The sequence below is a fragment of the Bos javanicus genome, chromosome 28, assembly GCF_032452875.1.
Source record: "Bos javanicus breed banteng chromosome 28, ARS-OSU_banteng_1.0, whole genome shotgun sequence".
In the NCBI taxonomy this organism is placed as follows: domain Eukaryota; kingdom Metazoa; phylum Chordata; class Mammalia; order Artiodactyla; family Bovidae; genus Bos; species Bos javanicus.
Window position 1 is genome coordinate 28552184 of NC_083895.1, and position 16200 is coordinate 28568383.

General features: G+C 51.3%; 1 protein-coding gene across 1 annotated transcript in view; it reads left to right on the forward strand.

The window, feature by feature from the left end:
- Positions 1–15621, forward strand: part of LOC133240449 (uncharacterized) — a 38616-nt gene extending 22995 nt beyond the window's left edge. Inside the window, exons 3-4 of the mRNA XM_061405254.1 lie at positions 5747–5840; positions 15048–15621. Coding sequence (XP_061261238.1) covers positions 5747–5840; positions 15048–15497 — 544 coding nt within the window. The 3' untranslated portion in view covers positions 15498–15621. The remainder of the gene's footprint in view (positions 1–5746; positions 5841–15047) is intronic.
- Positions 15622–16200: the final 579 nt, after the last annotated feature.

Below are 16200 nucleotides of genomic sequence, written 5' to 3' on the forward strand. Positions count from 1 at the left end.
GAGCAGGCCCCACGTGTGATGGCTTCTGTCACTTCTGTTAGGGGGTCCCACATATTCAAAGTGCTATGATGGCCATCAGCTAATCTGACAGGTGCCATTGGAGCCCTTAGGAGGTGATCTGGGAATCATTAGCTCTACTTCCTGAATGAGGACACCAAGGTCCACTGAGGGAAATAACTAGCCCAAGTGGACAGGTGGGTGAGTGGCATTCATTTCCTTATTCATACTGACATGTACTTATTGAGCACTTCCTATGGCCAGGCACTGTGCTAGCTGCTGGGAATGACGGTGAGCAAGGCAGACACGGTCCCTGCTTTCAAGGACCTTTCAGGGGCCACATCACTAGATCTCTCTGGCCTCTGGGGAGACACATATTGACAGGAGCACTGTCCTGAGAGTGTGCCTTCAAAGCTCAGTGTCTAGATTTGTGTTTTAGAGCTCATCTGCCTGCCCTGGGGCTTTCTTTCAAACTTGTCTACTGCATCCTTGAGGGTACTACCCTGCCTTCCACTCTCTCTGAAGTGTCCACTGACTACTCCCCGCCAGTGCATCCTCCTTTATCCATCACTGACCACCGGCTGGAAATGAAACAACAAAGAGGGAAACGTTGATGGCCTACAGCCTCTCGGATGAAGGATGAAAAGTAAAGATGCCTCCCATCCCCCCAAACTCCTGCTGCCTCAGACAGATGAATGGAGACATCCAGTCAATCTAGGATCAAGATTTCCCAGGGTTTGGGGCATGAAGTGGCCCTTGTTTCGATGCCACTGCAGCCTCTTCCCTCCCACCCCGACCCTGGCCTCCTCACTGTCAGCCCACTAAGGCCGGATTTGTCTTGCAAAGTAGCATCATTATAAACGCATCAGCCTCCTCTGGACGTCTGCACCCATTCCTGCCAGCCCATCCAGGCTCGATTACATCTGAGGCTGCCTGGGGTAATTAAGTAACATTAGGACACATCCCCTGCTGTAATGCACTGTTCAAAGCCCTGGGTCCCTGTGTCCTGGGAGTCACAACCGCACCAAGGCCGTGTCTGCCTAATGCACCGCGCTGTGATTGAGGCTAATTACTCCAAAGACAGGCCTCATTAGTGGCGGGCTTGTGCTGGAAGGTGGGGAGCAGGCTCCCTCTCTCACCTCCCCCAGCACACCAGGTCACAGCCTGTCTCCCCTCTCCCCCTGCAGGTCCAGCTCTCTTTGCTCTGTTGTTTGGGTGAGATTTGAATAGAGTAAGGATGTTCCCCAAACAGGACAGACAGGGTCGTAGATTGAGCTCCAGGGTTTTCAAGAACTTTCTGACTGCCTTATTCAACTGGTGGGAACTGAGGCCCAGAGAGGGTTACCGACTTGCCCAAAGTCACGTAGCACAAGTGCAATGCGCCACGTTTCTTAATCTGCCAGCCTTAGAGGTGAGGGTGGACAAAACGGAAGTGCACGCAGACAAGACCTATCTGCATCCAGAGGAGTGGGAGGAAGGGCTCAAGATGGCCTAGGAGAAGAGCAGGACGGCTGCATTTCCACAAAGGTGCCGTTTTTTTGGACGTCCCTAGTGGCTCAGACGGTAAAGAATCTGCCTGCAATGCAGGAGACCTGGGTTCAATCCCTGGGTCAGGAAGATCCCCTGGAGAAGGAAATGGCAACCCACTCCAGTATTCTTGCCTGGAGAATCCCACTGACAGAGGAGTCTGGTGGGCTGCAGTCCACAGGGTTGCACAGTCAGACATAGTTGAAGTGACTCGGCAGGCATGCACACTATATTTTTGGCATCTCTAGGCTTTTGAGACCCCTTTGCCTGGAATCCTCTTCTGATGCCTTCCACCTGCTACCTTGGTTGACTTCTTCAGGTGTCACTTCCTCCAGAAAGCCCTGGCTAACCTCTGAGCCTGAGTTTTGCATGTCTTACACATGTTCCCAGGATGCTCTGTGCTTGCCTGTCTCAGCCCACGTCATTCTGAGTTGTCAATGTCCAATCACTTGTCCATAACCCACGTGACTGTAAATCCATGAAGGGTGAGAACTGAGACTTTCTTGTTTGTATTGGCTTCTCCAGTGCCCAGCACAGAGCCTGGCTCATAGATGGGTTCTGATAAGAATGAGTAGAATGAAAAAATAAACGATCAATGGTCTTTATCTTTTGTAGGTCTTGGACTCCTTGGAGAATATGATAAAAGCTTCTGTCTAGAAAGAAAATGCATGTATCCATGTATAGATAGTATTTTTCAAATTTTAGGGCATTCTGAATACCACTGTGTGCCTTTACCACTTCCAGAGGGGTGCTTGAGATCCCAGTTAATTACCTCTGAACCAAAGTGTGGTTCCTTCTGCAGTTCTGATTTTTCAGTGTGGACCCCTTTGGGGACCATGTCCCGCCCTCCACTGCCTCCTCAGACCCCCTGACAACATCCTACTGGGTGAACTTTTCCCCAGCGTGTGCTGACAGTCTTGTCTGGAGGTGTTTGCCTGTATTGCACCTCCTGCCAGGGACACATCTTTCTCTGTGTCCCTCTAGATCTTACTGCTGTACAGAGCTCAGTGTACTACTCTTCATCCTTTCTAGGAAAGGATGATGATCTGAGCTGGCAGAATTCTGAAGATATTCCCCCAAGTTTCCTATTTCTGGCTATTCAATTAAATACAGATCCACTTCCTGGTGTGAAAGGATTTTGCAGCTGGAATTAAAGTTATTAATGAGCTTACCTTAAAATAGAGAGGCTAACCTGGATTATGTGGATGGACGCTGCATAATCACAGGAGCCCTTGAAATCAGAAGAGTCAGTGGGGGAGATGAATCGGAAGGGGAGGCCAGGGAGATGCAAACCTTGAGAAGAATTTGAGTCTCCATTGTGGGCTTCAAGATGGGGGAAGGAGACTGTGAACCAAAGGGTGCAGGAAGCCTGTAGAAGGTGGAAATAGCTGACAAAGGAACAGGAAACTCAACCCTACCACTCCATGGAACTGAACTCTGCCCACAACCTGAATGAGCTTCAAAGCGGGTTTTTATCCCCAGATCCTTGAGAAAACCTTAATTTTCTGAATCACAAAGAACCAGCTGAGCCATGCTGTGCCTAGGCTTCTGACCTAATGGATGGCTGTGAATTTTAAGTCACTAAACATGTGATAATTTGTTATAGCAGCAATAGAAAACTAATACACCTACGGTGGGGTAAATAAGACCACAGCGTCTTAGACCCTCTTCCCACTCAGCAGTGGATCTGTGTCTTCTTTCCTTGAATCCTGACTGGCCTGTGACTGCTTTGACTGTAAACAGCAGCAGAAGTGAAGCTGTGCCAGATCCAGGCTAAGCCTTTAAAAGCACTGGCAACTCCTACCTTGGTTTCATGAGCTGCCATGTAAGCACTTTGAATATGCCGAGACTGCCATGTTGTGAGAAAGCCCATGCTAGCCACGCAGAGAAGTTACGTGGTACATATGAAGGAAGTGGGTTCTAGAGAGATCCCTTCCCTGGGGTAACTTCTCATAACCATGGCATGATGTTGGGGGCACATCTCCAAACTTGAGACTGGCTTTGACTTAGAGGAAGTGAATAGTCCCCTTCATTTTGTGGCTTGATGTGAATGAAAAGTCCTTGAATTTTCAAAATGTATCCCCCCTTCCCTACACTACCAAGGAGACAGAGATCCCTAGAGAGCTCATATTTTGGCTTTAGAGCATCATGTTCAGAAGGCTTCTCTGGAAAGGCAACATTGTCATGAGTAGGACCAGATGCAAAAGGAGCTAACGAATGGATTAGGTACATTTCCCCAAGGTTCTAAATACTTGCCCCCTAGGACAGGTATGTGTTGGAACACACAGAAGAGAGAATGCCTCAGCCCATAATGGTTTTCACACACTTATCTTATTGTTGTCCTCTCCCAGCCCCAACGTCCCTGAAATACCTAGTACCCCCCACCCTTGGGTAAACTCTCTGCTATTGGTCCCTTAGGCCTTCCCTCGTGGCTCAGTGGTAAAGATTCTGCCTGCAATGCAGGAGCCACAGGAGACACAGGTTCAATCCCTGGGTTGGGAAGATCCCTTGGAGGAGGGCATGGCAACCCACTCCAGTGTTTTTGCCTGGAGAATCCATGGACAGAGGAGCCTGGCGGGCTACAGTCCGTGGGGTCACAAAGAGTCAGACATGACTGAAGTGATTTAGCACGCACGTATTGGCCCCTTAGCTGCCAGGTGTGATTGCTTAAGGCAGACCTTAAGAAGATCCCTAAGGGGGACCTTAGGAAGCAGGGGGGACATGACTGGACGGAGAGAGGAGCCAAGCCTTGTGCAGTTTAAAAGGGGGCTTCTCTGGGAGGATTACTGAGAGGTTTCCTAAGGCAGCTGGAGCAATACACATTTAAGCATGTCTTACTTTCTCTGGGGTTGAGCCTAGTTCTATTGTAATAAGCACTGAGGAAGGAACAGGGAACCAGGCATGTGTGTTGCTATGGGTCCATGAGCATCAACTGAGCCCCCAAGACTTCTCCCTCAGGGTCAGCTCTCCTGTCCAATTCAGTCCAAACTCAACCCAACCCAACAATCTTACCGCCTTCCAGTGGCATTCATTGTATTAATAGCTTAACTATGCTGGCTTCCCTTGTAGCTCAGACGGTAAAGAATCTGCCTGCAGTGCAGGAGACCCAGGTTCCATCCCTGGGCCAGGAATATCCCTTGGAGAAGGAAATGGCAACCCACTCCAACATTCTTGCCTGGAAAATCCCATGGATAGAGGAGCCTGGTGGGCTGCAGTCCATGGACAGAGGAGCCTGGCGGGCTGCAGTCCATGGGATTGCAAAGAGTTGGGCAGGGCTGAGAGACTAACCCGTACCCATACCTGTACACTTCCCTGGTAGCTCAGCTGGTAAAGAATCTGCCTGCAGCACAGGAGACCTTGGTTCGATTCCTCAGTTGGGACGATCCCCTGGAGAAGGGATAGGCTACCCACTCCAGTATTCATGGGCTTCCCTGGTGGCTCAGGTGGTAAAGAATCTGCCTACGGTCCATGGGGTTGCAAAGAGTCGGACACTACTGAGCGACAAAGTACACACATATCTTTTATTCTCAAACCCACCCACCTCTACCCGAACCAACCCAATGCCAAACCTGAGGGACTTAACTCACTTTACTGATGAGGAGACAGGGGGGCCATTTGTCCAACGTCCCACAGTGGGCAGAGTTAAGGCCAGGACACAGCACTGCTGGCTCCAAAGCCTGAGCAGACTGCCTGGTCCCTCCCCCTGCCCTGGAGATGGAGAGCCACTTCAAGTGTCTGTCGATGTTGTGGATTATAATTATTATTTGTCTTGGGTGAGAGTGGCTATGGGCAGTCAGCGTCTCCAGGGAAACCACGCTGAACATTTTCCTTCTCCTCCCCATTCCTCTTCACACCTGCTCCACAGCTCCCTTGCTTCCCAGGCATCCTGGGCCCTGCACCAGACTGGGTGACTCTGAGGAGTCTCTTCACTCTCAGGGCTTCAGTTTCTTCCCCCATGAATGGGATAGTGCTGAAGACTAGCAGAATGTCAAGTGGGAGATGGCTGGTAGATTCTCAATAAATGTTGATTTATTAAAAGAGCACAAGAAGGCTCTTTCCCACTTGCAGGGTTGAGGCTAGGGCAGGGGAAGCAGCTCCTCCATCATGAAGCTCTTTTCACTGCTTCTCACGAAGCCCACAGATCACCTGGGAAAGCATCTTTGATTCTGCTATTTCCCGGCCAGTTCACTTACTGTTCACTTCTGACTCACTCATCTTCCAGCCTTACAGCGCTGAGGGTCATCCTGTCCAGCCTCCGGGTTCTAGTGAGACCAATACCTGAGTCACCAAGGACAGGGAGGCACCGTCCTCAGCAGGTAAATCGCCAGGGATTCCCTGCGTTCCTTTGCTGGGAGGTCTTTATCAAGTCTTCCTCTCTTTGGGACTCAATTTCCCCCTCTGAAAAATGATGTGGTTGCTCCTTTTAATTCTCAGGTCCCACATGTCCCTGTGGTTCTTCTGGAGCACCACCAGACTAGTGAATTGTTCTGCATGCAGGCTGAATCCTCTGGCCTTTCCCTTCAGTGGGAGGTGGGCTGAGTGGGACTCCTGCCCTGTCATGCCAGTGCTCCCTCGCCTGCACCCCGGCTGGCCGCCCTTGTGCTAGTTTGGCCTCTTGGAGCCTCACTTCCTTATCTCCTAAATGGGAATAATGATGTGCACGCTGCCCACCACCATAGATCAAGCCACAGAAGAGGAGTAAATCCTGTTGGTGACTGGTAAGCATGAGACAGGGCTTCCCTGGTGGCTCAGACAGTAAAGAATCTGCCTGCAGTGCAGGAGACCTGGGTTCGATCCCTGGGTTGGGAAGATCCCCTGGAGGAGGGTATGACAACCCACTCCAGGATTCTTGCCTGGAGAATTCCCATGGACAGAGGAGCCTCGTGGGCTACAGTCCATGGGGTCGCAAAGAATTGGACACATCTTAGTGACTGAGCACAGCACAAGTATGAGAAACAGTTGATATTAACCAGTATTGTTGGGAGAAGGGTGGTGACGGGTAAGATTACGGGCGCTGGAGCCACTATCTCTGCGTCCCAAGGTGGCTCTCCTCTCTCAGCTGGGTACTTTAGCCAAACCATTATTCACATAACAAACACGTATTGAGCACCTACTGTGTGCCGGGCCCTGTCCCAGACATTGAAGGTACAGTCGTGAGCATGACAGATCCAGGGATGCCTCCCTGAAGGATGCAAACCCTGAGGCTCCCACCCCATAGAACCAGCCTTCCAAGACACATGGGCTGAGGCAGGCGTGGGAGGCCCAGAACTCAGCTCTGCCCTCCCCTCCCCTCAGGGCTTTCAAACTGTGCTCAACAGAGCTTGGGGACCATAACCAGGGGCTGAGGGGCTTGGGCCCCAGCCCGTGTGTCTTGGGTGCTGGGTTCTGCTTACTGTTATACTGAAGAAGCTCTGCAGCTATGAGAGGTCTGAGAAGTACTGCTTGAGTCCTACCCTCCTGGTATGCAGACTGGAGACCTGAAACCCCGAGGACTTGCCCAGAGCCACCCTCTGTCCTGGCTGAGTGCTCTTCCTACACCACACCCAGGCCTGCCTTTCTGACCTGCAACCTCCAACGCCAGCCTGTGAGTCTAGCTCCAGGTCAGCCAGGGCACCCCAGACCCTAACGGACACCTCTCCCTGCCAGCTCCACACTGTCAATTGATTAATAATGACATATTTTAGACGGTAGTACAAATTAATTTCTGAATTGCACCATTAGTGTATAATTAATTTCTTTGCTCTGGGAAATGAAGATATCCCTGACGAGCATGCTATCTCAATCTATAAAAGAGGAGAAACGCTGAACAGGCAACTCCATTAAGGCAAACATTGATCTTTCCCCAACCTATTTCTCCCTCTCTTGTGTGAGGACTCTTCCTCCCTTATCATCCTCCCACTTTTGGGGGGGAGCAGCGTCCGTTTTCCTAAGGAGGGGTGGGGCCCCTTGGAGAGGGCTGAGTCTCGATAACTTCGGTGGTAATCAGAAGATCGTGTGTGCTTCCTGCAGCCAAATAATGTCTTTATCGGATCCTGTTAAGGACACGGTTGCTGTGGAAACACAAGCTCTCGACCCTCCGGGTTTGGATGTCAAACCTGGAACATGCATTTTCCTGTGAGCTTCTGGGGGCCTAGGAGTGCTGAGAGGAGAGAGGTGGCTGAGCTTGGATGTTGTGCTGTGGTCTTCCAAACCAGCCCCTCCTGATTTAGATGGTGGCTGCCTCCTTTAGAAAGTCCTCCAAGATTACCTCTTTTCCACGTGCCACCCGCTCTTCCCCTGCCCCCACTGTGCTTCACAGTAGCTTGTTTCCCAGGCAGCCTGGTTCTGGGGCTCCCACATCAGCCTCCTTCACGTACCTCTAGCACTGTCTGGGTTTGTCCTCTGCACTCTAACATTCCAAGCTGTGTGACTCTAGGCGAATTACTTAGCCCTTCTCTGCCCCATTTCCCCATCTTTAAAGGGATGCTTGGTGACCCACTTCTTAAGCTGGTTATGAGAATTTAATGAGATAATGAATGTAAAGTGCTCACACAGTGGCCTGGGGTGAGTGGTGATCAATGAGAGATATTACTATGCAAGTGGGGGCTGAGGGTCTGCCAGGGGCAGGAACAAAATTGGAATCAGATCTGATTTGGGTTCATGTCCCATTTCTGGCTGACCCTCTGTGTCTCTGGGCAAGTGGCAATCTCTCTGACCCTTGGCTGGTCTTTTAAATGGGGACGATGCTGACTGTACAGGCGGATGACTGTGCCTCTCGTTTTGTTGGGACAGTCCTGGTTTGCACCTGTCACCTCGGCACACTATTCACAGTGGGCTAGTGGGGCCCAGAAGTTGCCTCATTAGCTCAGATTCCAGGCCCCCAGGGGCAACCTCGTGCAGGCCTCTGCTCTGAGGTCAGAGACAAAGGGCCTAAAGGCGAGACAAAGGCTGTTTGCCCCCTGCCTGGCTCCAAACACCAGCTCTGGTTGGGCCCCGTGGCCCCTCTGACCCAGCTAAGCTCCAATTAGTGCACTGGGAGAGAAGCCTGGCGGTGGCCTCCCAGCCACAGCTTCCTGGGGCTCCCTGCACACCACAGTCCATTCAGGTGCTGGCATCAGCCCTGACCTGGAGGGCCCAGTTGTGTCCAAGTCCCCGCCCTTCCCTCCAGCTCATTAGTGCCTTTTGGACTAAGGGCATTCAGATGCACGCAGCCCTGTGGCAGTCGTCCTCTGGCTGCCTGCAAATATGCCTTTTCTTAGGGCTGCGTGTGAGATGCTTCATGTCCAGAGGACCACATATCACCATTCAGAGCCTCAGGCTCCCGATGGGTAAAATGAGGAAACAATCGCTGGCTTGCTGGTTGTTGGATCAGACTTAACAATGCATGAAAAGGGGCTTTGAGTGCTCAAGAGCCCCGTGCTCCTGTGAGATGCAGTCCCACTGAGTGATTCCCGAAGCAATTGCCTTGTGAAGCCAGCCCTGAGATTATGCTGGTTTCTTTTTAAACGCTGGGATTCTGTAATGAAGGTCAAGTCTCCATACGAACAGCTAAACTCCACCCACTCCTGTGTGTGGGCAGAGAGGTCATTCTTGAGGTTCAGGAAGCTGAGGTAGCGGTCTTGGCTCTGCTCCGGGACTGCTGGGAGACCCTGGGCCGGTGACTCAGTCTCCCCTCTGCCTCTCTCAAGGTTCCTGCGAGTAGCTGGGCAAAGGCCAGGGTTGCCTGTGGGCACAGCCGAAACCATCAAGGAACATAAGCAGGTACTCTTTCCCGATGCTGGGACCTGACCCTCTGCACCTCAGGCTCCTCTTCGGCCAAATGGCACTGAATAGCCACCCTGCAGGCTGTGAGGATTAGTAGCTATGACTAGAAGTCTGGGAAGCGCCGGGCTCACAGTAGGACTTGTAAAGTGTGGCTATGGCTGTTGTTGCTTTTCACACTGATAAGGTTAAAACACCACCCAAATGAGGGATGCCATTTTTATTTTACAATCAGCTGTGTGCACCCACTGATTGGTTGGTGCCCTGGTTTAGAAGCACAGAACTCCTGGGGGTCTAAACCTGGCTTTGCCCCTTAAGCACCCTCAACACGTCCCGCCTCCCTGGCCCCCGCTTGGCGGGAAGGGGTTTGGATTCAGGCGGTGAGGCCATGGAGACAAGGCAGGAGGGGAGCTCATAGTCAGCCCTTGGCCTGTTTCCTTCTGCAACCCGAGAATACTTTTCTCAGGCGACCGGCCCCAGATCCAGGACTAGGCAGGTAAGCTGAGTGAGTTGACTACCCTGTCGGTGAGTATTTTCTTTGTTGCTTGCAACTGGAACCAAGTTTCAGCTTCTGGGGGCAGTGGCTCTCTAGGAATTCTTGAGAGCCTGGGAATTTCCCCAGGAGATGCATTCAGCTCTCAGCACTGAGCTCTGATAGTTCTCAGGCTCTCACAGCTCCCCTCCCTGGGGCTCTAGGGTGAGAGGAGAAGGAGGCAGAACAGGCCTGTGACCTGTGGTCCACTCGAGGTGTGAGTGCAGGGGCCGGAACTAACCAGGTTGGTCACCGGGGGATTAAGGATGGGCGGGGGCTCCTCAGGGGTACTACTTGGGGGCAGGGCTAATTGAGAGGGGTCACAATCAGAGACTCTCAGGGATGGCCCCTCCTGGTTTCCAAACCTCTTTCCAGGAGAGCAAAATCCTGGAGCTGGGAGGCGGAGAGTAAGCTTGAGGGAAAGTGGCCCTAGAGGAACCGGGTCCCAGACCCCTGGGACAGCAGCCTTGGCAAGGAGGCAACCGGGTGAGCCAGCCTGATGCAGGGGGAGAGCCCAGGCTCTGGAGGGTGGTGGGGGCAGCGATAAGAATCCCCGCTCTTCTTAGAAAGTAGGCCTGCCCTTCTCAGTGGTGGGGCCTCAGGCAAGCACTCACCACTCTGCACTGCAGTCTCTGTGTCTGTAACCTGGGGCTAGTAGTAGCTGTGTCGTGGCACTGTGGCGAGTCGTAGATGGAATCACACGTGTACAATGCCTTACATGGTGCCCAGCACAGAACCAGCCCTGCCTATGTCTTTACCATGCCTGTCCAGTGTCATGTTGGCAGCTTGAAATCAGCCATGGTGGGAGTATTTACACCACGGAAGTTGGCAGACTCTACAAATCAGGGCATTTCCATCCCCTCCCTCTGACTGCAGGATGTTAAAACATCAGCATACCCCTGAACCAGAGAGTGGGAGGAGCTGTGCTGTATTTCCACCACCAGGTCATTTGGCAGGCAAACATCTGCTCATCTGGGCCCGGATGGAAATATACCCGGTGCCTGCATGGAACAAACAATTTCAAGTTTGACTGGTTTGTGTTGGGAGCCCTCTGAGGGTCTCAGGTCCATGGAATGATGGAGGTTTTCCAGGACCTTTCTCAGGTTTAGGGAGACTCCCCATTCCTAGTCCCAAGGCATTCTCACACAGCATTAGGCTAGCTGGAGGAAGCTGGGGTCGGCACTGTGTCTCTTTAACAATTGGAAAAACAAAAGCCTCAGAGGTCAGGTAATTTGCTTGACATCATTTAATCAATTTTTAAAAGCCACCACACAGTTGAAGAAAGTGTTCGTTTCCACCACCCCCAAATTTCCCCTTCTGCCTCTTCCTTGACATTTCTTTCCCCACGAAGTGGCTCACTTTGTGGCCAGAGTAGTGGCTTCTGTCCTCTTAGTTTAGTCTGATATAGAACTTTACGTAACTGGAATCGTACAATGTGTTCTCATCTATGTATCTCCTCTTTCCCAGCATCATGTCTGTGAGACTCACATGTGCCCGATGTCTATGGCAGTATTTAATTCATCTTCCCTACTATATACTATTCTACAAAGTACGCACTCTCTGTTCATGGATACATGACCTGTTTCCAGTTTTAGGCTATTGCATACGATTGCTTGGAACATACAAGGACATAGATTCTGGAGACTGTACGCACGCATTTCTGCTAGGTGTGTGCCTAGGAGTGACACTGCTGGGCATGGGCATTACTGGATGCAGTTTTGATGCAACAGATAGTTGTTGAGCCCTTTGGTGTGTGAGTTCCTGAATGAGACTCCTTGGACTAGATGAAACTCTTCTCTCAGAAAGTTCTCAGTCTGGTGGAGGGGGCGTATGTAGAGGGCGGGGGGTGGAAAGCAGACACATTCAGCAAAAGCCAGCAGAGAGGAAAAAACAAGAACTCTGGGGGTTCCCAACGCAAGGGCCACCGTCTATGTGGAGATCTGTGTCAGGAAATGGGCAATTCTGGAGGAAGGGGAGTTGGAAGGCTTGGGAAAATTTTACCCCACAGAGATGGGGGGGCTGGCTTCCAGGCAGGGGACTTGAAGGGAAAGGTGTGGAGGCAGGTAAACAGCGAACTTGGAGAAAATGGATTGTTCTCCTCTGGCTGGGGAGCTGGGTCTGGGTGGAGCACAGTGGTTACCAGTTAGGGTCTGATCACGGATCACGAAGGCTTAAGAGTTTGGGCTTTGGGAAACCACTGAAAGCCTCCCACAGGGCAGCCTGTGGGGGAGGGACTATGTGTGTGTGGGGGTTATGTCTGTGTGGGGAATGCCAAATTCAGGGATGGACACTAACAAAGTGTGAATGGGAATGGAGGAAGTGGGGAGAGGAGAAGTAAGAGTGATTGGAGGGAGGCCTGCACAGTGAGCTGATTCTTTTGGATGGACTGGGGTGGGGGTAGGGTGAGGGGTGGGGGTGGGGGTGGGGGGTGGGGGTAGGGTGAGGGTGGGGGTGGGGGTGGGGGGGTGGGGGTGGGAGGTGGGCAGCTTGCATTTAGAATCAGGAAGCTGGCCCAAGTCCCAGCTCCTCCTCCCTCTTTTGGGGTGATCCTGGGTGAGTCCCTCCCTCCCTGGCCTCAGGTCTCCATCTATTACAGAGGGTGGCACTGGCTGATCCCCGAGGCCTGGGCTCCTGGAGCCCCTACCCCAGGCCTCCTTCAGAGGGCGGGCTGTGGGATGATTAAAGAGGGATGATGGATGGGAGAAGCCTGGAGGAGCCCAGAGCACCAGACAAGTGTGAGGGGAAATTAGTGGCCACCGTTTTATTTAGCACGTGGTCTGGCAGCCTGGCGATTTATTACAGGCATTATTATTAATGACAGGAATAATGACGCTGACAATACCATCTACCGCTTTGTACCAGGCTTTTGTTTTCATTGGAAATGCACTCCCTCTGTGATCCTCACCCCTCCTTGTGGGTCCTGATGCGCAAATGGGTAAACCGAGGCAGAGAGCTGCTGTGTGACTGATTAGCCAAGGCCAGGGTGTCAGTCAGGGAGGGAGCCCAGCTCTGTCCATTCTCTGCCCAGGGTTTTCACTCCCAAACCAGCTATCTGCTCTCTCTGTCTCATGTAATTCCAGTCCCGTAGTCCTTTCCTGTGAGTTCCCGTCAGCGGCTGGGCTTAATCTAAGTGAGCCCTGGACGGCACAGTTGACAGGCGTGGGCTAAAGCCATCTTCTCCACCTTCTGGCAGTGTGGCCTTGGGCAAGTTGTGTCCGCCCATCCGCAGGCCTCAGTTTTCCCATCTGCCACACCAAGACACCTAATCCTGGCGGAGTCATAGTGAGGGTTAAGAACTTTGGTGGAAGTACCAGCTCGGAGCGCTGGACATTTTCTAGGCTCCTGAATCTCTCTACCCGTGCATCTCTCCCTCAGGTCAGAACTCAGCACGTAGTGGTGGAGGATTGTTTTTTCACTTGAACTGGGATGAAAAGTCAGCCATGGCCTCCAGTGACAATTTTCCAAAAGCTCCCTTTGCGTGTGCAAACAAGAGAAGCAAGCAAGTGTGTGTGTGTGTGTGTGTGTGTGTGTGTGTGTGTGTGTGTGTACTGTCTGGCCGAGGTCAGTAGAAATCTTATTCTATGTGAAAGGTCCCCATGTGACAACAGAATGACAGTCGGCCCATGTTGGGGGCCCTGGCCTGCCCCTGACTGCCTGTCACAAGCTGTGATGAGGATAGCAAAGGCTGGCTCTCTCCTCCACACACCCTCAGTCCCCCGCCTGCATGTTGAGGCACCAGGGTCTCCTTGGGTCTCTAGGAAGGAGTAGGAGGCAAGGCCCCACAGTGGTACCTGCTCAGACTCAACCGCCTGGCTGCCCAGCTGAGCCAGGGAGAACCACAGATATGCTCCCAGCCTCTGCTCCCCAATCTCCTGTCCTCCCATCCTTTTTCTGCCCTGAGCTTGGCTGGTCAGGGTGCCTGTCCCTGCTTACAGCCCTCTCATGACAACCTCCCCGTAGACCCTGGCAGCCTCTCAACACACGCACTTCCTCTCTCCCTTCGTGCTCTGTGCACCAGCCACTGGCTTGGGAGGGCCTCAGTGGTTCCATGTTCCTTTCCGCCATGGGGCCTTTTATATGTTGTTCCCTCTGCCTGGAATGGGGGCTTCCCTGATAGCTCAGTTGGTAAAGAATCCACCTGCAATGCTGGAGACCCTGGTTTGATTCCTGGGTTGGGAAGACCCCCTGCAGAATGGATAGGTTACCCACTCCAATATTCTCAGGCTTCCCTTGTGGCTCAGCTGGTAAAGAATCCGCCTGCAGTGTGGGAGACCTCAGTTTGATCCCTGAGTTGGGAAGATTCCCTGGAGAAGGGAAAGGCTACCCAATCCAATATTCTGGCCTAGAGAATTCTATGGACAGTCCATTGGGTCACAAAGAGTCGGACACGACTGAGCGACTTGCACTTTCTGCCTGGAATGCCTTTCCCTTCTCGCCTAATTTCATCTGCTTACCTCTGATTGTTTTTGTTTAGTCATAAGTTGTATCTGACTCTTTGCAACCCCATGGACTTTGCAACTGCACCAGGCTCCTTTGCCCACGGGATTTCCCAGCCAAGAACACTGGAGCAGGTTGTCATTTCCTTCTCCAGAGGATCTTCCTGACTTGGGGATCAGACTTGTGTCTCCTGCATTGGCAGGTGGGTTCTTTACTACCAAGCCACCAGGGAAGCCCTTGATTTTTTATATCTCATCACAAACGTCACTTCTTCTGGCAAACTTTCTCCCCAGCCACGTCCAAAGGTTGAAACATTTCCTGTTCTTAGAGCTCTTGTACTTCTTTAGAGCCCTTGTCCAAATTTGTACATATCTGTTTATTTATTTAGTGATCATTTCTCTAGTTCCTGTCTCCCCCTAGAGTGTCAGCTCCAGGAGACATTACTATCTGCTCACTGTTGAATGTCTGGCATCCAGCACAGTGCCCAGCACCAAGCAGGGATCCATCTGGTCAACTGGTTTGTGAGTCAATGAATGAATCTCTTCAGCTTCCAAATCAGAGCATAATGAGGTGATATTGGTGCCAAAATCTCACTTATTAGAACCAGAAAGTCACAGTGTTTGGTGCCACCTGGTTCCACTCCCTTCCTGGGGACAGGATCCCTGCTCATAGGTGTCAATCTCTTTTTACCTACTTCCAAAGACAGGAGTTTCACTCTCTTGAAGGGGAACAGAGGAAGGCAGTAGAGGTCCTGCGTTGTTACTGCATCAGTCCGTGAGGTCCAGAAATCCCTAGAGTCTCTCCTGTCCTTTAGGCTGGACAATTGGGACCTGCTGTCCAAGAAGACTGTGCAGCTCGCATCCTGGCTGACCTGAGATGGACACAAGATTCCATGAGTCCATCTCCAAGCTCAACAGAACAGAGGATGCTGGGACCCCACTTGGACTCGCTCTTCCCTCCATGCCCTCTTCTTAATCCCTATGCATCGTTCAGGGCTGGTTCAGGCCTTGCTTCTTCCAGGAAGCCCACAGGGCCTTCTCTCTCCTGTGACAGTGTGGAGCTCTACACCAAGGTCATATGTATACAGCCTCATACCAAGGCCACAGGACAAAAGCCTCCAGAACTGATTGAGCCCCATAGCAACTGTTGCCATGAGCCCCCATCCTCTGACCTAAACTGGCCATTTTCTGACTCTCATATTAATATGGTAAAATATCCACCCTATAACATCCTAACCAATCACCTAATGCCACCCTTCCAGTAGGAATTTTCTTTGTCGTAAGGCTATAAAAATTGGCTACTAGTTCACGAAAGGGATCAGCTCTCCTTTGAGCCAGATCTCTGTTCTAACAGCGTCTCTTGCTCTAATAAACTCTATTCTCCTTTCATTCTGCCTCATGTCTGGAAATTCTTTTCCAACCCAGGCGTGGACCATGACACTGAGCAAGCTGGGGTTCTCCCTATGCCTTATGAGAATGAAAGAATCAGAAGAAAGTGTAACCCCTTGTTTCATATATAGATTTTTGGGTGACCAGACAGGGGAAGTAATCTGCCAAAGTCACAAAACTGCTGATTTGGGACAATGAGGCAAATTTTAAAATTTTGTGGTTATTAAAGTTTCATTCTGTTAGTTTTTTTCTAACTGTCTTTGAGGATGAGGGAAAATGAACAACCTCAGGAAATGTGGTCATAGACATCAAAAACCTTTTTAAAAAGAATGTATCCTTTCAGGCCTAAGGATGCAATTTGAAATGGGTGCAAAGATTTATGTACCAGGATGCTCATCACAGCCTTGTTTATGAGGGCGAAAAACTGAAAATAGCTTAAAGGTCCGACAGAGAGATTGGTTAAATAAATTATGGTGCATTCATGTGATGGAATACCATACAGCCATTAAAAATGATGGCCCAGTAAAAGAATATTTAACGACACGGGGAAATGTTCACAAGATACTGTTAAGGACAGGA